The sequence below is a fragment of the Lagopus muta genome, chromosome 3 (assembly GCF_023343835.1).
Source record: "Lagopus muta isolate bLagMut1 chromosome 3, bLagMut1 primary, whole genome shotgun sequence".
Lineage (NCBI taxonomy): Eukaryota > Metazoa > Chordata > Aves > Galliformes > Phasianidae > Lagopus > Lagopus muta.
In genome coordinates, this window is record NC_064435.1 from 210,067 (window position 1) to 237,169 (window position 27,103).

General features: G+C 52.5%; 1 protein-coding gene across 45 annotated transcripts in view; it reads right to left on the bottom strand.

Annotated features, from left to right (window-relative positions):
- The window catches only part of SCRIB (scribble planar cell polarity protein), a 109,696-nt gene that overhangs the window by 72,720 nt on the left and 9,873 nt on the right, over positions 1-27,103 (bottom strand). For 43 of the 45 annotated variants that reach the window (XR_007375981.1, XR_007375974.1, XR_007375979.1 and 40 more), the window contains exons 2-16: positions 20,858-20,975; positions 20,547-20,625; positions 19,184-19,273; positions 18,711-18,767; positions 14,414-14,477; positions 13,425-13,499; positions 13,197-13,341; positions 12,419-12,537; positions 12,018-12,217; positions 11,596-11,762; positions 9,497-9,621; positions 8,887-9,012; positions 7,387-7,620; positions 6,533-6,850; positions 4,421-4,483 (exon numbers count right to left, since the gene is read on the bottom strand). Coding sequence is in view for 1 of the 45 variants with exons in the window: in XM_048940174.1 (XP_048796131.1) it covers positions 4,421-4,483; positions 6,533-6,850; positions 7,387-7,620; positions 8,887-9,012; positions 9,497-9,621; positions 11,596-11,762; positions 12,018-12,217; positions 12,419-12,537; positions 13,197-13,341; positions 13,425-13,499; positions 14,414-14,477; positions 18,711-18,767; positions 19,184-19,273; positions 20,547-20,625; positions 20,858-20,975 (1,980 nt within the window). In the remaining 44 variants the exon portion in view is untranslated. The remainder of the gene's footprint in view (positions 1-4,420; positions 4,484-6,532; positions 6,851-7,386; positions 7,621-8,886; positions 9,013-9,496; positions 9,622-11,595; positions 11,763-12,017; positions 12,218-12,418; positions 12,538-13,196; positions 13,342-13,424; positions 13,500-14,413; positions 14,478-18,710; positions 18,768-19,183; positions 19,274-20,546; positions 20,626-20,857; positions 20,976-27,103) is intronic. The other 2 variants (XR_007375991.1, XR_007375989.1) reach the window with 1 other exon arrangement.

The window sequence follows — 27,103 nt, forward strand, 5'->3', positions numbered from 1 at the left end:
AGCTGGAGTTGTGACTGATGGCCACAAAAATACCAAAAGGACAAAGGGTCAGGAAGCAGAAAATACGCTTTACAGGATAAAATTTAATTAAAACAATGAATAAACAAACGCAAGTTTAGAGGGAAACGAAGCTTTCTAATCATACCAGAGTAAGAAATCTGGAGAAGCTTTTCAGAGGCAAAACCTGAGCAGGAGAAAATGACTGGCATTTAATAAAAAGTTGATGAAAGAGGGTACAGCATACGGTTACTGATCTGAAAGATGGGGCAGAGTGCACCCTCAGCAAGTTTACAGCCAACAGCCTGGGGGAGCAGGGGTACATCAGTGTCCTGCTGCCATCCTGGGGCTCTGGACAGGCTGAGAAATGGGCTGAAAGAAAATGATAGGATCCAACAAGGAGGAATAGAAGGATGTGCCTGGGGGACCCGGTTGGAAAAGGACATGGGATCCTGGTAGGTCCCAGTCATGACGTGAGGCAGCGCTGAGATCCCACTGCCAAAGAGGCCGATGGTACAGCAGGACGTGATCCTGCCCTTCCATTCAGCAGTGCTGGGATCAGCGTGGGCTCCCAGGAATAATAAAGACCTGGAAACGGCTGGGAGAGTCCAACAGAGGGCTGCAAAGAAGATGAAGGGCCTGAAGTAGCTCTGCTTGGGAGCGAAGCTGAGGGAGCTGCATGGACGCGGTGCCCAGCACCTGGGTATCCCTACCACAGCACACCTTGGGCCTGAAGGACCCTGAGGTCCCTGCCATCCTCAACCTGCGACTGTGGTGTGATTGCAGGAGACCTGAGTGGAAGAAACCCTGCACGCCTCATCCTTAAATTTAGCTAATTGCTCCTGAATTGAACGCAGAGGGGTTTTGGGGATGAAGTCTATTTTCCAGAAGTGCCAACCCATCACAGTTCTGCTTCATTTGGGTTCCTGGATCACATGCAGAGATTACATTCTCCATCCATCCATCCATCCATCTCCAGGTCTAAAGCTACACTACAAGTTGTCTTTTTCTGATACTGACACAGTCAGAAAATGCTGTTCAGCTTGCAAATATGAACCAATGTTTAAAGACGTGCAAACGTGCTACTTATTTCTACAGAGGTCATTGACATTTGTTGCTTTGCTGGGCCTAAACAGTGAGACTTTTATCAGTTAAATACATTCTGTTTTGCTGTTTCAGAAAGGAAAATCAGATGGTTCTACTGCTTTTTGGCTTTGCTGTGTTTTGTTCTTTATTAGAGAACCAGAAAAGGAAAGTCCAGGAGGGAATACTCCCCCAGTGAGTGACATGGACAGGCTGGTAACAGCAGACAAGGAGGAGAAGGCTGAGATACTACACAAATTTTAGCCTCTGCCTTCCCTGATAACTGCTCCCCATGCAGCCCTCAAACATTTGGTTGGGTAGGAAGAGATTGGGGAAGCAGCGTCTCTCTGTAAGCAAGGATCAGCTTTGTGACCACCTGAGGAACCTGAGCATCCACAAGTCTACGGTGATCCAGAGTCCTATGGGAATTGGCTAACGTAGTTACCAAGCCATTCTATACGACATTTCAAAACTCGTGGCAATCAGGTGAAGTCCCTGGTGAGTGAAAAAACAGTTTCCATTTTTCCAGTTGCAGTTCACGTGGTGGGAGAATTGAATTTTCTACATCAGAACTTAAAGCATGATGGTGTCCTGACAGGTACAAGCAAACAAGAGGCTACAACACAGAGCTCCAAGTAGCAAAGGCAGCACTGCAGCAGTATCAGGAGAGGAGGGCTGTCCTGAGCAGTTCCCATAGGGTAAGGCTGCTCCAAGGAGATGACCTGACTTGCTCCTGGCTCCAGAGTGACATAAGAGCAGAGGAAGCTGACAGGATCTTTTCCACCTTCCACCAAAGGCCTCTAAACCTCTACGATCAGCCCAACTTTCTCCTAGGACCCTTCCAACACAAGAAGGACATGGAGCTGCTGGGGTAGGTCCAGAGAAGGGCCAAAAGGTGATGATAGGGCTGAAGCACCTCCCATATGGGGACAGAGCTGGGGCTCTACAGCCTGGAGAAAAGAAAGCTCCAGAGGGATTTTCTAGCAGCCTTCCAGTACCTGAAGGAGCGTATAGAAAAGCTGGGGAGGGAGCAGACAAACACAAGGGAGAACACTGCTATTCCTGCAGACAGTGCAGCACCAAGCAGAACTCCGGACTCCCTTTGCACTGCAATCTTCCATTCTCACAGCAGCTCTTTTGAGACTATTTCTTAGAAAGTTCTCTGAAATCAAGCAAAATTCAGTTGCAAGCTCATGCCTTCAAAGAGCAGTTTGACACACTACTTCACACCTCCAGCAGCCTCTCTACGATTCAGAAAAGGCCTTTGCCATCTGTGCTGCAGACTGAACCAAAACACTGGGAATCGAGGCAGCAGTGGAACCCAAGCATCAGCCACTCCTGTGCTTCTACAAAATTATGTTTTCCTCTGTAGCAGAGTCTCGTTGGCCCTAACAGTCAAAGGAGCTCTGAGGTGCCAGCTGCATGCACAGCGCAGTGCTCCCTATCCCTGGCGGTGCACTGCTGACTGAAGTCAGGTTCATGTCTCCAGCTCTGCTCTGATGAGGTCAGATCTTGACTCAGTATTAGGGTTCAGTATCAAGCCATAATCAAAACTCAGTATTTTCTTGTAAGAGTTGCATAAAAATAGACAAGGATTGGGATCGCAGCGCTGCAAGCTTACAACCATCTGCTCCCCAAAGCTAATCACAGAATTGTAGGGGTTGGAAGGGACCTCCAGAGATCATCGTGTCCAACCCCCCTGCCAATGCAGGTTCCCTACAGCAGGTTGCACAGGTTGGCATCCAGGCAGGTCTGGAACATCTGCAGAGCAGGAGACTCCACCACCTCCCTGGGCTAATTTGCTGTGGGGCACCTTCAGCCCCCCCCCACATGGAGAATCTCCAGTATTTTGTCCTTGCGAGCTGCAGCACCACCTCACACCCTACGTGGCACTGCACAGCAGATCTGCACCAAGAAGGAATGGCACTACGTGGACAGCAGAGCAACATGGGGCCTCTGATCAGCTGCCCTCCCCAGAGCTCTCCAAGAAATCCTGGGCAGTTCCATCAGATGCACGCAGAGCACAGGCAGCAGACAGAAGGAAGGGCAGGCAGCACGCCTGCTGGTACGAGGCTGAGGGCTCCTGGCTGTTGCACATGCAGTAACCTCCACATGTGGACCTTGAGGTCTAGCAGTGCTCAACGATGAACGAGAGCAGTTCCCAAAGGGAGGACCAAGAAGTGCCTGCACTGAGCTGCTGCCTCTTTACCTGTGACTGCAAGAAATGTAAATGCGTTTTTGGTTGACCTACAGCTAAGGAGATAAAAAAGCCTTTAGCACACACAAACAGTGCACCAGGTCGAGGCAGCTCCCGTTTCACTCGAAGCAGAAATGAAGTATCTGACATCTCCCTTCCAAAGCCTTCTTCCAAAACCAGGGAAGAACCCCCGTCTCACACCTGAGGGAGGAGCAGAGAGGCACATTCATGGTCAGACAGGCCAGCAGCTCTAGAACTGAAGACACAGGTCTGGTGCCACTGTGCTGTCTCCAAGGGAAGCATCCTCCACGCAAGCAGTTTCTACTGCTTGCCTCCTGCCTCCTGCCAGGGGCAGCAGCATTCTGCCTCCAACAGCTCTCTGCGAATACTGCCTGCAGAGAACCACTGATAAAAGGGATTAAGCAAACCTGATGAAAACTTGTGTTAAAATAAAAAATAATAATAAAAAAAAAAAAAAATCAGGAAAATAATCCTGGTCAGAGGATGAGCTAAGACAGCAAAACAGCATTTAAACCAGGGTGCAGAACACGACACATGACAGAGGCTTTAGAGCACCTCCAGTGCCACCCACACCTTTCTGATGTCCCAAAGCACTGCATGAGAACACCTGGTGGGGGTGTCCGTAGGGGCTGCCAAAGATGCAAGCATCATTAACTAACTCCAGTCCACCTCCTTCATGCAATGGCACAATGCCTTGAGATCCATTCTATGCCAGACCCCAAAGAGTCATCGCACTGCGCCCAGAAGATCCTGGAGCCCTCTGCTCTGCCTGGGCTACCATCAACTCCTGAATGCACGTATACCATCTCTTCCACCTCCCTCAGTGCACAGCAAATAGGAACTGAGCCTTCCACCTGTGACCCCTCTGTTTTTTCACATTTCTCCCATCTCAGTCTGGATCTGCAGCAGCCATTCTCACCTCGGGGATGGAAAGGGAGGGAAAGGAGCAGGGAGAAGGAAAGCAGAGGAAGAAACAATCATGGTGTTGGTGATCGGTCAGGTCCAGAAGCCACTTGACCCCAATAGATCAGAGTTCCCCTATGACAAGGGGTGAGCCTGGGAAGCAAATCAAGCAGACGGAATGATTTTCGGCAGAGAGAGAACAGTGGGAGTGGTACAGACCTCTTCCTCCTCAATGCGAGCAGGTTCAATCAGCAGATTATTGGCTTGATCAAACGACACCCCCTGTTAGGACAGGAACCAGCAAAGAGGCATGCGGATTAGTGGAGCATCAACCAAACCCGCCACCACGACCACCACCACCCAACACAACGCAACACACAGACGCACACCGCTCTGCCAGGGCTGCCTGCCGAGCAGACCCTGCTCACACCGCTCCTCAGGGCCACCTCCCAGCGAGGATGGGGACAGGGCAGCTCCCCTGCTCACAGCGTGCAGCACGTCAGCACGGCCGGCTGCAGGCTGCCTCCTAAAGGCCTCACTTTGTCCGTGCCGAGGCGCTGAGGCTGTGGCCACCGAGTTCAAAGCTGAGCACCGTTAGCTGCCTTCACCCCCCCCCATACAGAGCTGCAGGGTGGAGGAGAAGGATGGAGCGACCCAAGAGAAATGGCTCGTGGTGCCACCTGGTGGCCCACGGAACCAGGCTGTCCCAAACCCAACTGCGCTGCTCTCACCCATAAGGGAAACGCTTCTGGTGGGACAACGCACCCAGGGATCCCACTCCCAAACATGGGAAACGTGCTCCCAAATCCCAAAGGCAGGAATGTCCCCTGAAAGAATGCTGTCCTGGTTTAAGGACCTTGCATCCTGCATGCCCTGGTCTACCTCCTTCCTCACTGCACGAAACTCCACTGGGACACTGCTTCCCTACGTTACTATTTCTCTATCAGCTCAGGAGGAGAGCTCATATCTGGAGCGGGCATTCAGTCCAGCCCAAGAAAATGAGAACTGTGATTCCCAACAGAAGGCTGAGCTTGTAACAGAGACGACTTTTTCTGACAGGTACCAAACCTGTGGCCTCAATGCCTATGGAGGTTTTGCCAACAGCTCAGTGCTTCCTTAGCTTTGAGTCCCAGCTTGAAATGAGCCTTTGGGTCAGAGCATTTCCCCACCGTGGCAGGTGTGGATGCAGGGCACTCCGGCACTCAGCTTCACACGCTCTTGACAGCAGCAGCCACAGTGAGTTCTGACTCTGAAGAACTTCAGAGGCAGTAAAGGAAGCTGCACACCTCATCCCTAAGGAGCAAACATCACTCAGGCAGCGAGGCAGAATGCACTGAGAGAAACATTCCTAAGCACAGACCCAAACCTGAGCACAGGAGCCTTCCCTGTGCAGTCTGAACTCCAGAATGGGGATGAAATGATCCCAACACCCTGGAGCACGCGCAGTAACAGCAAAAACAGGTTTTACTCCAGCATATCCTACCTACACCTCACCCATACGACCTGCTGGTGCCATACAATGTGATGGAGATCCACCTGCATCCCAACCTCTGCCTCCCAAGCACACCTCATAAAACCATCATCCGTTCCAGCAAGAAGCGCTCTGATCTCACACAGTGTCCCCTAGAAGTAAATCCCTCTGTCACTGCGAGCAGCTCCCTCCAGCAAGAATCTGTGTCCCTAACCAAACAACCATGGTGGGGGTTCATCTGAGCAGAGCCAAGCACCTCTCAACTCATCGGCCCCCAGCGTGACCAGAAAGGCCCACTGCCATCCCACGTAAATGGGGAACTCCACAGCAGAAGCTCCCCCAAGTGCCACACACACTTCATCAGCCCTCACCCGTGCTGGGGCAGGCACAGGGGAGCACTAAGGAGAAGATGCTGCAACCTGCTCTCACAGCACAGGAAGAACTGTGGCGTAAAGGCAGCGGCAAGCAGCCTGAACCCAAGCTTGAGGTTAGGTCCATCCAGAGACACAGCTCATCATCCTATTGCAAACAAGGTGCAACAAGAGCAGGTGAGGGCACGGAAAGGAACGGAGGAACTGTCAGCAATAAGAGAACTGTTCTTGCAGCACAGATCGCCAACATCACACGTCACGGGCAGCGCGTGCTCACAGCACCAGAAGTCAGACACAACAGCGTGGCACAGTTCAGACAACTGACTGCAAAAGCCCCAGAATGAGCTTCAGCTCTCCCACCCTCAGCGCATCTCTACTGAATTGCTGGAGCCCGCAGTGTTTTCACTGGGGCCACATCAACCCGCTTGGCAGCTTGGAGCAGAAGGGAGCTCTGGCACCCTCTGGTCCTTTCCTCCCACAAGACCTTACCTTCACTGATGGCTGAGCAGACAAAGATCCGTTCTTCCTGTCATCCTCATCCCACGCTTCCTCCTCATCCTCAGGCTCCACGTTGTTGTTGCAGCCGCCCAGTTCCTCCTCTTCTTTGGGGACTCCATCAGTGTTCAGCCCCTGCAGGAGTGCTACCACTGCCTCTGGTTTGGGCAGCTTAGTTATCTTGAAGTGTTTCTTATAGTGGGGCGTATCCTTGCGGATGAGCCTCTGTTTCTCCACTGGGAACGGCCGCTCTTCATCTTCATCTTCATCCTCACTCCTTATCAATGTGTCCTCAGCAAAGTGTACAGTGGGCTGCAATGGCAAAGGCCCAGAAAGGCTGTGAGCCTCAGATAACAGCCAGACATCTGCTCTCCCTCCAACACCAACACAAGCAGAGCCAGCACTTCACAGAATTGTAGGGGTTGGAAGGGACCTCCAGAGATCATCGTGTCCAACCCCCCTGCCAAAGCAGGTTCCCTACAGCAGGTCGCACTGCTTTCACACCACAGAAGATGCAGGAATACATCTTAGCTTCCCTCTAACTGCTGCTCCCCCCCCACCCAATATCAGCACCTTCACCTGGACACATCTATCAGTTCCATGGGCACCCAAAACGGCACCCCTGATATTCCCACAGCTGCTGTCTGGCTCCCACGTATCCTTCCTAGTCCTCAATGAACCCAGCTACACCAGGGCCCCCAAATCTCTACCTGCAGTCACATGCCATGCCCTTTATTTGCCTTCAGCAATGCCCAAATCACACTCTGTACATCCATTCACCATTTCCCCAGAAACTCTCCATCCTTCCAGTCCTTAACTGGATCCCACTGCACTTCCCAGATTCCTACCTCATTGTATTCCACTTCCACATCTTCATCCTCCTGGACAACCGCTTCCTTATGCTCTTCTTCAGCTCTTGGCTTGGCCTCCTTCTCCAGCTCCTGCATCTCCAGCACCTGCCCATTCGGCCGGCTCCTCTGCCTCTCCTCTCCCTGCTCCTCTGCCCTGCAGTCAGCAGAGACGGTGCTGTTGGACAGATGGGAGTCCTCGCTGCGGTTGGAGGTGGCACTCAGTCTCTTTTCCTGAGAAGGTGACAGATTGTAAAAGTCAAGACGGAAGCCCAGGCAGGAAGTGGTGCATTGCAATGAGACTGCTGCAAAATGGAATATGTTCCACTGCCAACAGAGCTGGCTTTTTCTTCAGGCTGCCGTTTCACCCAGCTCCACCTGTGTCACCACTGATGCTGGCATCTACGGTCAGCATCACACCTGTGCAGCAATGCACCATCCCCCAGCACTCGGGTCCAGTCTTCATTCAGAAAATCAGTGACTTCCTCTCCCTGCATTATGACAGAAGTAGCACACAGTTCTCCCCCTATGCCCTTCTCTGCGTCCTGGCTATGCCTCCTGCCCCATCTCAGTGGCCCCAGCTGAGCCAAGGTGGGTTCGAACCCATAGAATGCAGGCAGTCTGTCCTCAGCCTGTTAGAATCATAGAATCATAGAATCACCAAGGTTGGAAAAGACCTCAAAGCTCATCCAGTCCAACCGTTCCCCCATTCCCAACAGCTCCCACTGAACCACGGCCCTCAACACAGCATCCAGCCTTTCCTTCAACACCCCCAGGCTCGGTGACTCCCCCACCTCCCTGGGCATCCATTGCAGTGCTGCCCACCTTTCTGACACCTCATTCTTCCTCATGTCCAGCCTGAATTTCCCCTGCCGCAGCTTGAAGCCGTTCCCTCTGCTCCTATCACTGATGGCACGAGAGCAGAGGCCGACCCCCAGCTCACTGCAGCCTCCCTTCAGGAAGTTATAGAGAGCAATGAGGTCCCCCCTGAGCTCCTCTTCTCCATGCTGAACATTCCCAGCTCCTTCAGCCTCTCCTCACCAGCCCTGTGCTCCAGACCCCTCACCATTTCATTGCCCTCCTTTGAACACGTTCCAGGCCCTCCATGTCTTTCTTGCAGAGAGGGGCCCAAAACTGGACACAGCACTCGAGGTGCGGCCTCACCAGTGCTGAATACAGGGGATGGATGCTCACCTCCCTGCTCCTGCTGGCCATTTCTGATGCAGGCCAGGCTGCCATTGCCCTTCCTGGCCACCTGGGCACACTGCTGGCTCCTGTTCAGCCCAGCATCCATCCATATCCCCAGCTCCATTTCCTCTATGCCGTCCTCCAGCCACACCGCCCCAAGCCTGCAGCGTCGCCTGGGGTTGTTGTAGCCCAAGTGCTGTTCCCACACCTCTCAAAGGTTTTTTTTCCGCCCAGCTTACAAACACAGCCTCCCCATTCCCCAGGTTGCTGCGTGTTCTCTGCAGTCTCCATTTCTCAGCAAACAGCACTCACTTCTGAGCTGGATGAATTCAGGTCTGTGCCAGGCTTTGCAGCACAGACCTCACTGCGCCGAACTTCGATCACTTTCTTCATCACCTTCAGTTCACTGGGATGAGGGGTTGCTCTGCGCTGTAAGCCCTACCGAAGGAGAACACAGAGCATGGGATTTCACAGTGAGAGCAGCCCTAAAAGCGCATCAGTTCAAACCACATGTTCTATCAGACCAGTGGAGCCCCGGCTGGATGTGACCCAAAGGTCACACTGCAGGACCTGATTTCTCTGCCATTCCTGTACAGCTGGGAAGAGGAAAGAAATGGGGGATGACATTCCAAGCAGCAGCAGAAAAATCATCTCTGTGCTGGAAGGACAGGTGCAAATATGTTTTATAAGAAGGATCCAGATTAAGATAATCTCTCTTCACAAGATAAAGAAAAAAAAAAGAGAAAATATTCTGCAAGAGATTTAAACCAATAAATATTTGCTGTAAGCTGAAACTTCTATCCTTCCCTTTGCGTTTGTAGCTAAAGGAAAATGATCTGCCATCCTTTTTGAGTCTGTCTGCAACGAAAACGCTGTGCCCACGCTTCCAGAGGAAGGTTACAACCCTGCAGGAACTCCTTACCCGCCTCTCAGCTCCAGATTCATCCTCGTCGTCTCCTTTGGGGTCATCCAGGAACTGAATCACACTGACTCTGTTTAAGTTCGTATCCGTCCAGCTCTCATCCACGCTGTTCTGCAGAAGGTTTTCTGGGGAGAAAGGCAACAGAGTGGGAGCTACTCTCTGAACACGTAGGGTTGCATGCTTGGATGAAAGACAGCTCTCAGCCTATCAGGACACTTCTATCAGCCCACAGCAGAGGGCCCTGATGCATCAGATGCACCTCCAGATCTTCTCACCTCTGCAGGTGGCAGCATCTACAGAACCCTAGTGAAGGGTTCAGGCTCACATCTTAAGGACTAGAGGAAAAGGTCAGACGAATCATAGAATCATAAAATCATAGAATCACCAAGGTTGGAAAAGACCTCAAAGCTCATCCAGTCCAACCATTCACCCATTCCCAACAGCTCCCACTGAACCATGTCCCTCAGCACAGCATCCAGCCTTTCCTTCAACACCCCCAGGCTCGGTGCCTCCACCACCTCCCTGGGCATCCATTGCAGTGCTGCCCACCTTTCTGACACCTCATTCTTCCTCATGTCCAGCCTGAATCTCCCCTGCCGTAGCTTGAAGCCATTCCCTCTGCTCCTATCACTGATGACACGAGAGCAGAGGCCGACCCCCAGCTCACTACAACCTCCCTTCAGGAAGTTATAGAGAGCAATGAGGTCTCCCCTGAGCTCCTCTTCTCCAGGCTGAACATTCCCAGCTCCTTCAGCCTCTCCTCACCAGCCCTGTGTTCCAGACCCCTCACCATTTCATTGCCCTCCTTTGAACACGTTCCAGGCCCTCCATGTCTTTCCTGCAGTGAGGGGCCCAAAACTGGACACAGCACTCGAGGTGCAGCCTCACCAGTGCTGAATACAGGGGAACCATCATCTCTCTGCTCCTGCTGGCAGCACTGTTTCTGATGCAAGCCAGGCTGCCATTGCCCTTCCTGGCCACCTGGGCACACTGCTGGCTCCTGTTCAGCCCAGCATCCATCCATACCCCCAGCTCCATTTCCTCTACGCCGTCCTCCAGCCACACCGCCCCAAGCCTGCAGCGTCGCCTGGGGTTGTTGTAGCCCAAGTGCAGGACCCGGCATTTGGCCTTGTTGAACCTCATCCCATTGGCTCCAGCCCAGCTCTCCAGCCTGTCCAGATCCCTCTGTAGGGCCTCGCTACCCCCAGGCAGATCCACACTTCCAGCCCATTTGGTGTCATCTGCGAATGTACTGAGGCTGCACTCGATGCCCTCATCCAGGTCATCAATAAAGATATTGAAGAGGACAGGCCCCAGCACCGACCCTTGGGGAACACCGCTCACGACCGGTCGCCAGCTGGATTTGACTCCATTCACCACCACACGAAGGACAAAGGCACAGATCAGAAGCATTAACACAGTTACACTACTACAACAGGAAGCAAACCTCACAGATAATGCACTACCCAGTCAGTAGATACAGCAGATGATCTGCAGACAAGGCTGCAGCACTCTCATGCTTTTAGCAGCCTCTGCCTTGGAAAGTTGGCATCAGCCCATAGGAGTCAAAGCGTGCTGCAGCCACTGCAATAACCAAGAACGGTGCAACCAGGCAGAGAGGTTTGTGGTCTCTCCTCTACATCGCTTTCTGGACTGATGTACACAGCACTGCTGGAAGCGTTCACAGCACAGAATCATAGAATTGCTCAGGTTGGAAAGACCTTAAAGGTCATTGAGTCCAACCCAACCATCCCACCCCAACTCTTACAGCCCTCTGCTAAATCGCGGCCCTGAGCACCACATCCAATGGCTGTTAAACACAGCCAGGGATGGGGACCCAACCGCCTCCCTGGGCAGCCATTGCAGTGCTGAACAGCCCTTCCTGTACAGAAGTTCCTCCTGAGATCCAAGCTAAACCTCCCCTGGCACAACTTGAGGCCATTTCCCCTCGTCCCGTCACCAGTGAGAAGAGAGCAGCCCCGCTCTGCTGCAATCCCCTTCCAGGTACTGGAAGAGAGCAATAAGGTCTCCCCTCAGCCTCCTTTCCCCCCAGACCAAACAGCCCCAGCTCCTTCAGTTTTTACCCCACAGTCTCTTACCTAGGCTAGGAGAGGGCTGCTGGGGAAGCAGGTAGCACGTGAGAACTTTTTCTCCCGTCTTTTCATCATCCTCTGTCTGGAATTTCAGCATGGGCTGGGATTGGTTTTCTGCCAGCCACAAGGCTTTCAGGTTAAGATTTGTCAAAGCAAAGGGCAAATTCTGGAGCCTGCAAGAGAAAGAAGGGTGGTTGAACATACTGGTAATGATGACACTTCCACTCAGCTCCAGCCTGCACCAGATAAGGACAGAGGGACTGCAGGTCCACCACTTCTGTATGCACAGAAGCAGCGATTCATGCTGCACGTGGCTCTGCCACAACCACACTGCTGCATCAACTGCAAGCCTGCACTGCAAACAACTGTTTGCCCACAGGTGCCCACGGACACTTCAGACACCTGCAGCCTTTCACCCTCCTGCTGACCTGTTTCCTGCCACGTCCAGGACGTGCAGCTCGGTGGTGTTGGCGAGCTCTGCTGGCAGCAGGGCCAGGCGGTTGTCTCGCAGAGACAGGACGTTCAGGTTGGCACAGCCCCCGATCTCAGCCGGAAGGGACGTCAAACGGTTCCGATCCACGTTCAGGTTTGTCAGCTTGGTTAGCTTCCCAAGGGATTTGGGTAAGGCCTAAGAGGGACACAATTCAGTGGCTAATAAAGGACGGTAGAACGGGTATAGAGCCTTCTTGGTAAGGAAGAGAACTGCCTTCTGTCCTAACAAGACGAGATTCCAGCAATTCCCACTACAGCCTCAGGACAGGTTCTCCCTCAGGTTCACAGCCTGTTCCATGCCCACTATTTATCCCAGGATGGCTGCTGGTATACTTACTGTCAGCATGTTCTCCGTCAGGATGAGTTCTGATAGGTTTTCACAGTCCCCAATTGACTCCGTCACCTCTGTCAGCCGATTCTGGTCCACCTTGAGGATGGAGAGCTGCTTCAGCTGACCTGCTCGGAGCAACAAGCAAATGTGAACTAAGCCACAGAGAGCTACGCTGTCCTATGATCATCTGCCCTAAATACCTCCCAAGAGGGATTTCCTAACCCAAGAACATAGGCTCTTCCTCCCAACCGGACTTTTTCCACAGATTTCACCCATGCATCCTTCCAGAACTTGAAGGGACCTGATAAGCAGGAGGGAAACTGACTTTCTACGCATGCAGAGTGTGATAGAAAGAGAAGAAATCGCTTTAAACTAAAAAAAGGGAAGTTTAGACCAGTGTTAGGAAGAAATCCTTTACCTAAAAGTGATGAGACCCTGGCACTGCTGCCCAGAGAGGTGCAGGTGCCCCATTCCTGCAGCTTCTCAAAGCCATGCATGGGGCCCTGGGCAGCCTGACCTGGTGGGGGACAACCAGCCCACAGCACAGGGTGGGAACTGATGAGCTCTGAGGTTACTTCAACCTAAACCATTCTAGGATGTGATTCTACAACACAGATCAAGAACCCGAACACAGCCTGCACAGTTCTGCTCAGCAGCACCATCTACTGCTTCTGCACTCTCCCAGCGACCGCATCCATCAGGCCCAAAGGCTCCGATGGGCACAGCCGTGCCTGAAGCCTCCCCAGAGGAGGAGTCCTGCCCCACTTCCCATCCCAATACTCACCGATCCCATCTGGAATGCACTCCAGCAGGTTCTGTGACAGCAGCAGGTCCGTCAGTGCTACCAGCCCACTGACCTCGTTAGGCAGCTGCTCCAGCTTGTTCTCCGACACATCCAGGCAGACCAAACGGCGGAGATTGCCCAGCTCCTAGGATGGGAAAGGAGACCCTGCGGCTCAAAGCAGCAGCACAGGGAGGGAGCGGAGCGGTGAGGCAGTGAACAGGTACTCACCGGAGGCAGAGCAGAGAGCTGGTTGCGGTCCAACCACAGCTCACGCAGGTTTGGCAGCGCTCCCAGGGTATCCGGCTGTAACACAGCGTGACAGTATGGCGTCAGTCCTCCCAGGAGGAGAAGTTGCTCTATGATGATCCTCCAAATCCCACCAAGCCTCTGCAAAGCTTGGCACTCTTGCTGTTTTCACATCTCCTAAACCATTTATCCAAAGGCGTGCAAACTCTTTGCGTCAGCACGCAGCAATCTGTTTGGGAATGTCTGGGCTGCCATACTGGCTGCAAAGCTCCAGCAAGAAACACGGGACACACCAGCAAAGACCTCCCAGCAGCGGGCAAGACAAGAGGCAAACAGCAATCTGGAGGGGCTTTCTGCCAAAAAGCCTTCCAGGCATTAAAGGCAGAATTCAAGAACAACTTAATCTGCAGCTGCACAATGAAAAAATATCACTGGGTTGTCCCCAAAGTCAAAGGAGAGCTGGGTTTCAGGACTGAGCACTGGCTCGCAGCATGCCTAGGCTTTCAGCACTCCATGGAGACACCCCTGTCTGAGGGCACACACCGTGTGCTGGGCTGACACTGCTGCCAGGAGTAATGTGGGATGGTCCTTCTGGCTGAGAAATTAAAACAGCAAGGGGAAAGATAAAGTTGGCCCAGCAGCAATGAAAAGGAACGACAGTGCAGCACAGAAGTGAAAGGAAGCATCAGGCAGAACCTCCTTGGAAAGGAAAATCCTTTGGCAGCTGCATAGCAAGAGAGAACATCTCAGAGCAGGAGGACTTGGAAAAAGCAGAACGAGGTGTGCATGAGAACAGGAGGAAGGGCCAACGTAGCAAAGGAAAATTAAGCTGGGAGCAACGATTGGGCAGAGCCTTCCATACAGCCTGAGGGTCCGTTTCTGTGCACTTCAGACAGAAGCCCACTCACATGCACAAAGGTACAGGTGCTGCCCCCTCCCACCCATGCTCCTTCCCACCACCCCTCACCTACCAGGACTTCCAGGTCATTGCCACCAAGATCCAACTGCTCTAACTTGACAAGGAATGAGAGTGAACTGCAAAACACGGGGAGTAGAAATGAGAGGAGGGAAAGGAAGAAAGGACAGAGGGTTAAGCATCATCTCAAAAAAAATCACACCATTCTGAATAATTCCTAAACCTGATGGAGCACTGATCCCACCCCTTCCGTAGTCTGGGCCAACCAATTTAGGGACACTGACACCTTCCTGCCATCAGAAAGTCTGCACAGGGAACTGCATTCAGCAGCATCGGCAGCTCCAAAGTAGGCAGTTTCCACTGTCACCCATCTGCCCTCTCCTCCTCCCACCACAAAGCATCACCTGAGCAAAAACACGATAGTCACAGAATCACAGAATCACACAGAATCACCCGGGTTGGAAGGGACCCCAAGGATCATGTAGTTCCAACCCCCCTGCCTGGCAGGGCCACCAAACATACACATTCAGATCAGGTTGCCCAGGACCCCATCCAACCTGGCCTTAAACACGTCCAAGGACGGGGCATCCACAACCTCCCTGGGCAGCCCGTTCCAGGGCCTAACCACTCTCCTAGTAAAGAACTTCCCCCTAACATCTAACCTAAATCTTCCCTCCTTCAACTTAAAACCATTTCCCCTAGTCCTGCTGTTGTCAGCCCTTTTGAAGAGTTTACTCCCCTCCTGGGTGTAGGTTCCCTTCAGGTATTGATAGGCTGCCATGAGGTCACCCCGCAGCCTTCTCTTCTCCAGGCTGAACAAGCCCAACTCCCTCAGCCTGTCCTCATAGGGGAGGTGCTCCAGCCCCCTGATCATCTTAGTCGCCCTCCTCTGGACCCTTTCCAAAATCTCAATGTCTTTCTTGTACTGAGGGCTCCACACCTGGACACAGTACTCCAGATGGGGCCTCACAAGAGCCGAGTAGAGAGGGACAATCACCTTCCTGTCCCTGCTGGCCACCCCTCTCCTGATGGAGCCCAGGATCCCATTTGCCTTTTGAGCTGCCAGAGCGCACTGCTGGCTCATATTCAGTCTCTCGTCCATCAGGACCCCCAGGTCCTTCTCTGCCGAGCTGCTCTCAAGTACCGCTCCTCCCAGCCTCTACAGGTGCCTGGGGTTCTTCCGGCCCAAATGCAAAACCTTGCACTTTGCCATGTTGAACCTCATCAGGTTCACCCGAGCCCAGCCCTCCAGCCTGTCGAGGTCCCTCTGAATGGCATCCCTTCCTTCCACCGTATCAACCGCACCACTCAGCTTGGTGTCGTCAGCAAACTTGCTGAGGGTGCACTCAATTCCCTCATCGATGTCATTAATAAAGATGTTCAAGAGCACCGGTCCCAAGACAGACCCTTGGGGGACACCACTTGTTACCGGCCTCCACCTGGACATAGAGCCATTGACCACCACCCTCTGTCTGCGGCCTTTCAACCAATTGCTTATCCATCGGGTCATCCACCCATCAAATCCACTTCCCTCCAATTTGGAGATGAGGATGTGGTGGGGGACCATGTCAAAGGCCTTGCTCAGGTCCAGGTAAATGAGTCCAAAAATAGTCCACGGGCCACACCTCAACACTGCTGCCCATTTTGTCGCAAGGAGGGGATCACAGAGCAACAAACCATGGGAAACAGCAGAGGACCACACGTATCCAGGAGACAAGGGAAGCAGAGCTGCAGGGAGAGGCAAGAATGCAAAACTGGGCAGCCCTGAACTGCGCAATGGGACGCCACGCTGCCTCAGCAGAGGCTGAGACACACAGACAGGGAGATCACCAGGCAAGATGCTGCAAGAAGCCTGCAAGGAACCACAGTCAGTCAACAGCAGCGGCCCAAAGAATGCACAGACTGCACCCAAAACACACTGCTGGTATCGAAGGCAACCCCACAACAGCACTCAGTTCTTCTGACGTGGCCCAGGTGCTCTCAGTTCAGTCCTACCCATCAGCTCCAACAACTACTCCCTTAAACAGGGCTTGCTGGCTCTTGCTTTACAGCGAGGCACAAATCCCATTTAAACCCTGCCTACGCTCCACAGTGAGAGACTTCAGACCTCTTTATTATCTCTATAAGGGACTGTCCTCATAAGGAAGCCACTGCATTAGTCTGTCAGCACAGCTCTGCATCTCAGCAGCTCCCACACTGAGGTACTGGAGGCAGTAAGAAGTCTGGCCTGCTGGACACAGGCACTAAAATAAGGGCACTACATGGGAAGAGCAAGTTCTTGCATTTTGCAGCAGTGGATTTGGAGATATTAACTCAAGCAAAGGTTTATCAGTTACACTGCCAGAAGGATTCTGCTGGATAACAGCATCTCATTACAGAATCACAGAGCAACCCAAGCTGGAAGGGACCCATAAGGATCATCACATCCAGTGCCTGCTATAGCTGTACATTTGCTCTTCGACCTCTCTAAGTATGAAGCAGCCCTGACTCTACCTCAGCACCTTCACAGTTTGGTTTCCAAAACAGGGCTGGGTGAACCACAGGATTCAAGCTGATGTGAGGTCCTATGAGATGCATCAGTACAGAGCCCCCCTCACCATTCCATGAGAGCACACCAACACAAACCACGCTTCCAAGTGACTGGCAGGACGTCCCCACCACGTGGGAGAGATGAGGAGCAGCAATAGCTGTACAGCATGGACCGAAGGCCAGCCCATGAATTCACACTTGGACAAGTTAAGGTCGCTGCATGTTGGAAGAGCAATAAAAACCAGAAGGGTGCTGGACTTGTTTAAAGTCATTCCTGGGCACAGTTTGTAGCCAGACTAAGGGCAGATCTCATATTTGACAAATAGATCTGACACAAATTGCCTTGGCCTTTAGGACACTGGCTTTGGACATGATCCTGTCAATGGTGGAACATGCAAAGAAGATGGAACTGTGCTGCAGAATGAGCACGCAGACCGTATTTAATGCTCAGAGGAAAATCCCCAAACTCAGAGTGTGTTACAAGGGAACTCAGGAACCAAAGGAACATGGGGGCACTCGAGATTTCCCAGCAAACATTTGGGTTTTTGTCACAGACTGAATTCTCATAATCTGCACGCTTCCTGGTGTCCCTAGATAGTGAAAAGGCACTGGGATCATTCTTCATTGCAGCTTGGAAGCCCAGCTCTGGATGCAGCTACTGGACCTCTCTTCTCATGCAGTTTATCACATGGTGGCCTCTGCCTGCAGGAACACTGAACTCATCCAAAGACAGCACTGGGCATCACCTCCAGATCCGAACTCATCCAGCTTCAGCTCTTGCCTTCACTGTTCTGGCTCTATTCCACACAGGCTCACCTCAGCTGGAGATATTACGAGGACACGACCTTCCTGCAGCAGGGCTTCAGCGCCAGCTTCTGTGCACAGAAGGTCTTTGGGACTTTGGGATCACAGGATGAGATGACAGAGTTAATTTGAACTAAGCTTCTACCACTGTGTGCTCACCAGGCACGACGGCTGGGAGCTGCTCAGTGCAGAATCAGCTCTGTTTTGGAAAGCACTGTCTAAACGGCCTCAGCTGATTCTACAGGTAGATATAACTGATGCCATACAAACCCTGTGCCTGCAGATCTCACAGGAAAACAACTACCAGGAAGAGCATGCGTGAGTCACAGCAGCGTCCTGCAGAGGGGGAGGCACAGCTGTCACAGAAGCAGCAGACTAAAACTCCAAATACTTGCAGTACTTGTCTCATTGGAAGCTTCTTTTGCCCTCTCAAAACAAAATAGGAGAATGTAGAAGAAAACACAGGCAGCCAGACTGAATACTTGCCACGAACAATAAGGATGCTAAGGAAGGGTGACAGTACAGCCACTGAAGACAGAGCGTGGCCACAAAACTCACTGCTATTCAAAAAAAGTCAGGTGGAATCCCTTCTGACATACAGGAGTCAGAAGTTAGCTGGATGGACAGGCAGGCAGAATACAAGCTGACAGAGCTGACTGAGATGCAGCAGACACTTTGTATGGGGCTTCAAAGCAGAGCTCTTCCAACACCCACATCAGAACACTTTTCTCCTCTTTTTCCAAAACAATCATCTTTTGTTCTACCTGAGGAGGAATAAGGATCCTCACAGAACCCTGTCTGCTCAAAAATCAGACCTGACACAGCATCTTCCCCTGCTCTAGAGCCCTGTGCCATTTCTCTTCCTCCTCACGGCAATTTAGAGACTTGCAGCAAGATGCAGCTGACCTAATCAAAGCTTCCAGCTCTCCCAAGCAAAATGACAGATTCTTTACTACAAGTCCACAACGGATCAGGAGGAGTGATGGGGCAGGAGAGCTCTGAAGCCATGTGACACTCACGTTGGTAGAGTCTTTAGCAGGTTCTCCCGTAGCTCCAAAGTCACCAGGTTTGCCAGACTGCAAGAGAAAAGGGAAATGAGAAGGCCAGATTCACTGAAAGGACAGAAACACAAGAAGATACTCATATCCCTTCCCTTGAGACAGCCCCCAGTGGCTTGCACAAGTGCATGGATCATTTCATCATCACAGGACAGAGCACATCTGTTTGGAAAGGGGCAAACGGGCCAGCATAAAGGGAGAGGGAGGACTTGGGAGGCCAGGATTTACTCCTTGCCTCTGCCATTGACTGTAGGTAGTATAAGCAGCTGGGATCCAGGAAAGGAACCTTCTCACAGGCTGCCTTTCACAACAAGGAGAATACCCAGAGGTGCAGTACATCCAGGAGAGCAGCACTCTGTAGCTGCAGGGCACAAGTGAGCACGGTGCCCCGCTCCCACCTTCCCCTCCTTGCTGAGGAGCAGAGCCACACTCACTTCCCGATGTCGTTGGGGAGGCTCTGAAGTGAAACATCGTTCAGGGCCAAGTGGCCCAGGCTGCGCAGCTGCGTGAAACCCTCAGGAAGCCTGTGAACAGACAACAGAACAAAACACCATCAGTGCTGAGCACAAACCCAGTGCTGAGCTCTCTGCTCACGTTCCCGGCAGCCAGTCCCACCCCAACTGGTATAGCAGGTGTGAAAGGGAGAAGCAGGAACCAGCCCTGACCCAGGCCGTGCTCCGTTTCCAAGATGCCATCACTCCCTTGCACCAAAGTTGCTGCATGTCCAAGTGACAAACACGTCTCTGAAGTATTTAAGCACGAACCCCAAACTGTGCCAGGTCATTCACCAAAACTTGAAAGGAGGGAGGGTGAGCTACCAACCCAAACACTCAGCAATGGATACTGCTGCACTCCCCAGAATCAGGCAGTATTACCAAAACAGTTTTGAGGTATCATAGAGGAAGGAAAGACCCTAAAGAGCAGAAATCCTTTCCTGTTCGTAGGCTGTTCCTGGAGCAAACGACACATGTCTTACAACTCTGAGCCACAGAAACTGACAAATCATTGCAGGGTTTGAAGTGCCTGTGGTTCTACATGTCACACCTGTGCTTGGAGATCCCCAGCCACTGAAAAGCTTCTGCCCTTCTGCCAGTGTTTGGCACCACCAGAGGGAAGCAGAGTTAAATCTATTCAAACGTGAAACGGGAAGCAGCTGCCCAGCAGTATGAAGAGCAGTGGGCATGGGGAGACAGACTGGCACTTATCTCCAGGGGCTCCAGCAGACAACACGCCATGGCATTCAGTACCTGGAAGCTTGGCTCCTCAAGGCAGAAAAGCCAGAACTTCACAAGACAGCCAGAAAAGAGGCAAGTAGAGCCAGAATACTGTAGAGAAGGCAAAGTTCTTGGGCATAGTTCTGGCCACTGTAATACCAAAACAACCCAACAATTTCATCCTAAGCTATAAACAAAGCCAAGAGCAAAAAGGTCCAAGAGATAACGAATGACAACATGCAGCCTTCCTACCAGTCCTCTGTAATCCTATCAGTCCTCACCCACTCTGCTTTGTGCAGCACAGCGAAGGAGGAAGAGAGGAACCAACCTATGCTAGGAGGACAGAAGTCCCTGCCACCCACAGCAGTGGCATTGACATGAACAAAGCCTCAGAAACCAAGCCACAGGCCCTGCAGAAGAAGGAACTGGCTCTTCCCTATGCTGAATGTCCCATGTGTCATGGAGCAGACAAACAAAGGTCTTGGCAAAGGGAAGACGACTGCGAGACGCAGACCAGAAAAAGGATGGAGAACTTCAGCTCTCATTCCCAGCTGCACAAAGGGGCTGCAATGCACCCTCCTACCTGGAAAGGGGATTCCCACTGAAGTCTGCGATCTCCAAGGATTTGCAGAATTTGATGCTTTCTGGAATTTCTGGGATGTCTAGGGGAAACAAAAGACGTGAAAGAAACAGAGGCCCGGAAAGAGTCTATTGTGTAGCAAACAGGACACCTGGTACCAGTGACAGCCTGAGACACAGCAAGACAAGTGAATGTTGATATGTTCACAGCTCCAGCCCCACGATGGACCACTCTGCAGCGCTGCGAAAGGGAAATGCCTCTTTCAGAGCAGAAGTGCAGAGATGTGGTGCTGAGGGGCACGGAGCCGGCCTTACCATTGCGGGAGATGTCCAGTTCCACCAGCTGCATGAAGTTGGCCACCTCGGGGGGAAGTCTCTGGATCTCATTGTCACTCAGGCCCAGTTTACGGAGGTTCAAAAGCCTAAAGAAAGGCTGGGGTAGAAAGAGAACAGAAGCGGGTCAGCGACTCTCTGTGAGCAATTCTCACCTCAGGGCAAACCCAAGCTCCCATCATCTCCTCTCAGCGCCCTGGTGAGGCTTCGAAGTGCACTGCTGCACAGATGGGAGCCCCAATTACAGCCTGCAGAGACGAGGGCGAAAGTCAGCAATTAGTGAGGTTAACTTAATGACTGATGTAACATCTCCATCACACCGCTGCCCTTCTCCTTCCATTGTAAGATGTGCCATGAAACAGAGCACCCAGGCATTCAAGCAGTGCACAGTGCAGGGGTCACTGCACAGCAGCTGCCAGCAGACCTGTGATGTTCATGGCTCAGAGAAACCAACGAAGGAGAAAAACTAAGGGACATCCCAACCAAACTCCCATCCTCACTGTACAGCAGATGCTTATGGCAGTTCGTCTTGCCAGGACATCAAAGATGCTCCCAACCTGCAGGGAAACGTTTGTACCATATGGACTGGAAACAAAGAGAGTAAACTGTCTGCAGGACCCAAGAACCAAGAACTGGAGGAGGAAAGCAAACATTTCTCATAGAAACTCATGGACTCAGAGTGACCCTTAGAGGTCTGCTAGTCCAACAGTACCCGACTTCTTCACGCCCCTGACTTTGGAAATTAATTATTTGGTGGTAAATTGGAAGATCCAATCAGAAACCCTCTTTCCAGACATTAACAGCTCTCAGTATTTTTACCACCAAGCACACTCTATCACAATAAGCAGCTCCTACAGTCCTGCAGCTGCTCCTACTGCTGGATATGGGGTACGGGACAGGATGGAAACCAAGCTGTGGTGTTTGCTGCATTGTGAATGGGTTGTGCTGGGATAACAGACAGTCATAAGGCACTGCAGAAAGTCAGACAGCTTAAAAAGCTCACCTATAACCCCCAGGTACATCCAGAGCCCATTCCACACATCTGCAATAGTGCTGAAGTCTTTGCCTGTACGCGTTTGCCTTCTGCAAAGTGCTCTGGGTCGTCCCCACCAGTTCAGAGGGATTCAGACAACCAAACCTTTACAGGTAATAACCCACGATGCCAACGAAGCACAAGGAACAAACTGGTGATTGTGAAGCAACAAACACGATCACAGAAAGCCCCTCGTTGGAAGGGACCCATAAGGACCACCAGGTCCAGCCCACAGCCCCACGCAGCAGCTCTGCAAACCCCGGGTCTGAGAGCAGCATCCCAACACCTCCTGAGCTCCGGCAGCTCAGCGCTGTGCCTGCTGCCCTTAGCAGCTGCTCCACATCCACTGCAGAACCTTTTCCTGATTCCTATCCCTCCCCAGGTATCAGGAAAAAGATGCACAGACCACGAGGAGAGCAGCTCTCCCCACAGAAGGGACCACGATGAGGTCCATCATCTGACTGCAGACCCTTCTCTGCCGTGGACCAAAAGCTTTGCAGCAGAAAAGCAAAGCCCTTCTGACGTCAAGCAGCACAAGCTCTCTTTAATTCAGTTTATCTAAGGCAAAATCAGTTTAAGAAGAAAGGAAGTAGGTGAAAGTCTACATGACAACAAAGCCCCAAGCAGAGCAGGAGATGCAGAGCTTGATTTGCCATTGTTCCTTGAATCCTTCTCCTAATTTTAGAATGCAAGGAAATTCCAGGCAAGACATTGTGTTGGGCTGGGGAAGAGTGTGCTGCTGGAGAGCAACAAAGGGAAGAGCTCATCCAAGGCCGCAGCCCCAACTGCTGTGCCTCTGGTACCAACTGTGAGCATCTCACATCACCTGTGCAGACTTCTGGATAAAATACAATAGAATTTACTGGAATGAAATCATGCTATATTGCAAGATACGTGGGAATTATGTATCGCCTCGTACCAGCACATCTACACTACTGAAAATGCTTGTGAACCAACTGCAGGCCAACTCAAGCACTGCGCTACCGTGACACCTTCAGTTCTTCACACTTCACCTCGTGGAGCAGCATGCAATATTGCAAAATACCCCATTCTGTGCATTCCCTTCTCACACCTATCACTTCTTCCTGACCCAGTACTGCAGGACAAGGGGGATGGTTTGAAGCTGAGGGAAGGCAGATGGAGGTTGGATGTCAGGGGAAGTTCTGTGCTGTGAGAGCGGTGAGGGGCTGCAACAGCTGCCCAGAGAGGCTGTGATGCCCCGTCCATCCCTGGAGGTGTTCAAGGCCAGGTTGGATGGGGCCCTGGGCAGCCTGGGCTGCTGTGAAACGTGGAGGTTGGTGGCTCTGCTGTGGTGGGGGGTTGGAGCTTCATCATCCTTGAGGTCCCTTCCAACCTGGGCCATTCTGTGATCCTGAATACTGACGGAGTATCATCAGATCTGTGCACAAATTTCCATTCAGCAAACAGCACAACAACAGTACGCATCCCATGTCCTGAGTGTAAGCAAAGCTGGACCTGAACAACACACTTTGATGCGACCAGAATTCAAACCAGGCAGAGGTCACCAGACCACAAGCAGAGCGCAGTGCTGCTGTGCAAGAATTGAGATTTTATACCTGCAAGAAGAGAAAATGAAGCAGAACAAAAACGACCCCTCATGTCTACACTGCCCAGAAGACCCTTTTTCATCACTACCAGGGCTGAAGTCAGCGTGAAGCAACCCATGACACTGGGACGGAATGGAGAGCTGACAGAACTGCACACACTAAATGCAGCACGATGCAACGCCCAGCTCTGCACGGAGACCTGGGAACTCCAAACTCCAACCATCACATCCAGGGAGCACAGCTGCACAGCAGACCCATTTGTGACAGCAGAAAGAGAACAAATTAGTTTTAAAATCGTCACTGGGACTAAGAGTGAAAGCCCAAGCAAACGTCTCTTTGGAGGGCAGCAATTATCCCTTTTTCTAATCACTGCTGACCTTGTTTCGCACAGTGGGCAGAAACCATGACAAATTAAGCGCTGTGTGAATCTACTGAGATTCAACAAAAGCACAGAGGAGTGGTGGAGCACTGGCACAGGTTGCCCAAGGAGGCTGTGGATGCCCCCATCCCTGCAGGCATTGGAGGCCAGGCTGGATGTGGCTCTGGGCAGCCTGGGCTGCTGGTTGGCGACCTGCACACAGCAGGGGTTGGAAAAAGATGAGTGTTGTGGGGCTTTTCATCCTAGGCCATTCTGTGATTCCATGATCTCAGGGCGACTGTGGCCACACCACAACCCAGGGTAAATCTGACGAGCTCCCATCCCCTGAGCTGTGACCCCACAGCTCTATGAGCACACAGTGAGGGCTGCAAGCAAGGGCCACAGATCCCCAAATACAGCTTTGCTGCAGAGGGTCCAGCAGAAATACAGAACAGCTGAGGCTGGGAGGGATCTCTTGAGGTCAGCCCCAGAGGGCTGCTCAATGCTGTGAGAGGAGGCTCTGAACAGCAACAGGGATGGGTGCTCTGCAATTTCACCAGGCACACGTCACAGAATCACACGATCATTAGGGTTGGAAAGGACCACAAAGTTCAACCCCAAGCCATGGCAACTGAGCACATCCCCAGGTGCCACATCTCCACGGTTCTGGAGCACCTCCAGGGGCGCTGACTCCCTCACCTCCCTGTGCAGCTGTGCCACTGCATCACCACTCTTTCCAAGAAGGAATTGTTTCTAATATGCAACCTGAACCTCCCTGGGCACAAAGTCAGGCCATCAGCCCTTGTTCTATCACTGCTGCCTGGGCACATCTCGCTCCACCCTCTCTGCACGCTGCAGGGTCCTGGTGTCTCGCTTGCAGTGGGGACCCAACACTGAGCACAGCACTGAGGTGCAGCCTCACCACAGCTGAGTACAGAGGGATGAGCACCTCCCGCTCTGCTGGCTGCACTATTCCTGGCACAAGCTGGGATGCCATTGGCCTCCTTGGCCACCCGGCACACTGCTGGCTCACAGTGAGCCGAGCATCAGCCAATACCCCCAGATCCTTTTCTTCCGCACACCCTTTCCACCACTCCATCTCATGCCTGTAGCAATGCATGGGGCTGTTGTGACCAAAGAGCAGGACCCAGCATTTGTTTTTGTTGGATTTCATCCCATTTTCTTCAGCCCAGTAATCAATGCAGCGCATCCAGCTCTCTCTGTAGGGCCTTCCTTTACCAGGCAGATCAGTGCTTCATCCCAGCTCAGTGTCCCACACCAACTTATTAAGGGTGCACTCAACGCCTTCATCCAGATGGCCAATAAAGATACCAAACAGGGCCACCCCCAGTACTGACCCCTGCCTAACACTGCTTGTGGCCATTCGTCAGCAGGACAGCACTCTGTTCACCACCTCTCAGGTCCCGGCCATCAGCTGGTTTGCCATCCAGCGAAGAGTGCACCCACCCCAGCCACGGGCTGCCAACTCATACCTGTGAAGGTGCCAGCATGACCACTGAGGCTGTGACAAGGCCCCAGGATGCGAATGAAGGGTTATAACAGAGTACTGGTCAGGAACAGCAGCTTTCAGAGCACAGGATGGGACGCACCTCCAAAGGCTGCCTTCTAATGCAGGGCAACGCCTGGCAGGGCCCTGCCTCCTCCCTCTGCTCACTCATTCAGAGGAATCAAGAAGTGGAAAATGCAAAAAGGAGAAAGGACAATGGATAAAAGGATCAGAATGAACCCTTTGAAATACCACTCGACTATGCCATTTCCCAGAAACAACAGACTCCCGAGGGCAGACCTGGAGAGCCAACGCTCCCACAGGGTTAATGGCCAAGGAGCTCCCCCAGCCCGTTCCAAGGAGACGCAGTGAAGCATTCCCTCTGCTTTGGTCTCTCAGGACGTCATCCTGTCCCTCAGGGGTGTCACCACATCATCTCCATCCAGATATCAAGGCACTGACCACCACCACCATCTGGGCAGCGCTCTGCTATAGGCAGAAGAACACCCAACAGAGAAGAGTGCTTCCCAAGGCTGCAGCGCCACAGAACAAAGCCAGGTCAGAAGCCACAATGACCCTGCCTGCGATGCTACTCAGATAAGGGAGCAACAACTTATCCATCTGGAGAGCAGGAACTGCCTTCACCATGTAAACACAGCCTTTGCCAGAACTGCACAGAACATTCCTGCCCTGGCAGTCAGAACCAGCAGTGCGTTCTAAGCTCCCAGGGCCACATGCCAGGCTTGGACCCCTCCTCGTTTCCTCAAAAACAACCTGAGCCCAGGGCTGCCCTGAGGACAAAGGCCCAGAGCTGCAGGCGTTGGATCAGGTGAGGATGGATCAGGTTGGGAGGTGGTGGAGGCACCGAGCCTGGGGGTGTTGAAGGAAAGGCTGGATGTTGTGTTGAGGGACGTGGTTTAGTGGGAGCTGTTGGGAATGGGTGAACGGTTGGACTGGATGATCTTTTAGGTCCTTTCCAACCTTGGTGATTCTGTGATGCCAGCGTGCTTCTGCACTTCCAGCCCAAGCTGGAGGGGCTCCAGGCACAGCTCCTGCTCACCTTCCAGCCCTCACAGCGCAGCGATAAGGACAGGTCCTCCCTACACCTCATAACTCTTAGGAGAATTTCAAGTCCAGCTGTCAGGCCCTGCTGGAACAGCCCCACTGCCTTTAGCAGGACAGCACACGTTTAATTAAAGGCCAAACCAGACTCTGGAGCAGGAGGGTAATTACAACTCTCCCAGTGATTCACATGCCCAGCACCTGGTTCCCATGCTCCAAGAAGCGGGGTCACAGCAGCACGCAGCACAGCTCACCACCTGTCCCCAACCAGAGCCAAGGCACAGCGCTCGGCTGCTGTGGGCAGAGCTGTGAGCAGCGTGAGCGGCTCCTCGGAGCAAAGAGGGACTGCCCTGCATGTGTCAAACCCACCATGAGAAGTGTGAACAGAGCGGGGCTCCTCCTCCTCCACCTGCGACGAAAGGAAGAGCCACGCTTTGATGGCAGCGCCAGCAGGATTGCCTCTGGGCAAAGGCAGCTGCATGGGAGAGATCCACGCCGAGCTGGGAGCAGAACTACAAAGCAAAGCACTCGGGAGCTGATCACCTTTAAGGCTGAGCTCGGTCCTTCCAAGTCACTGCGCTCAAAGCCAGCTCATTACAGGTGAGGCCACAGAACCAGACAGACTTCCAGCCCTCAGCTGGACACACAGACAGAAACACAGCCCTGCAGCAGAGCAGGAGCAGCCAGCTGCAGCACAGCA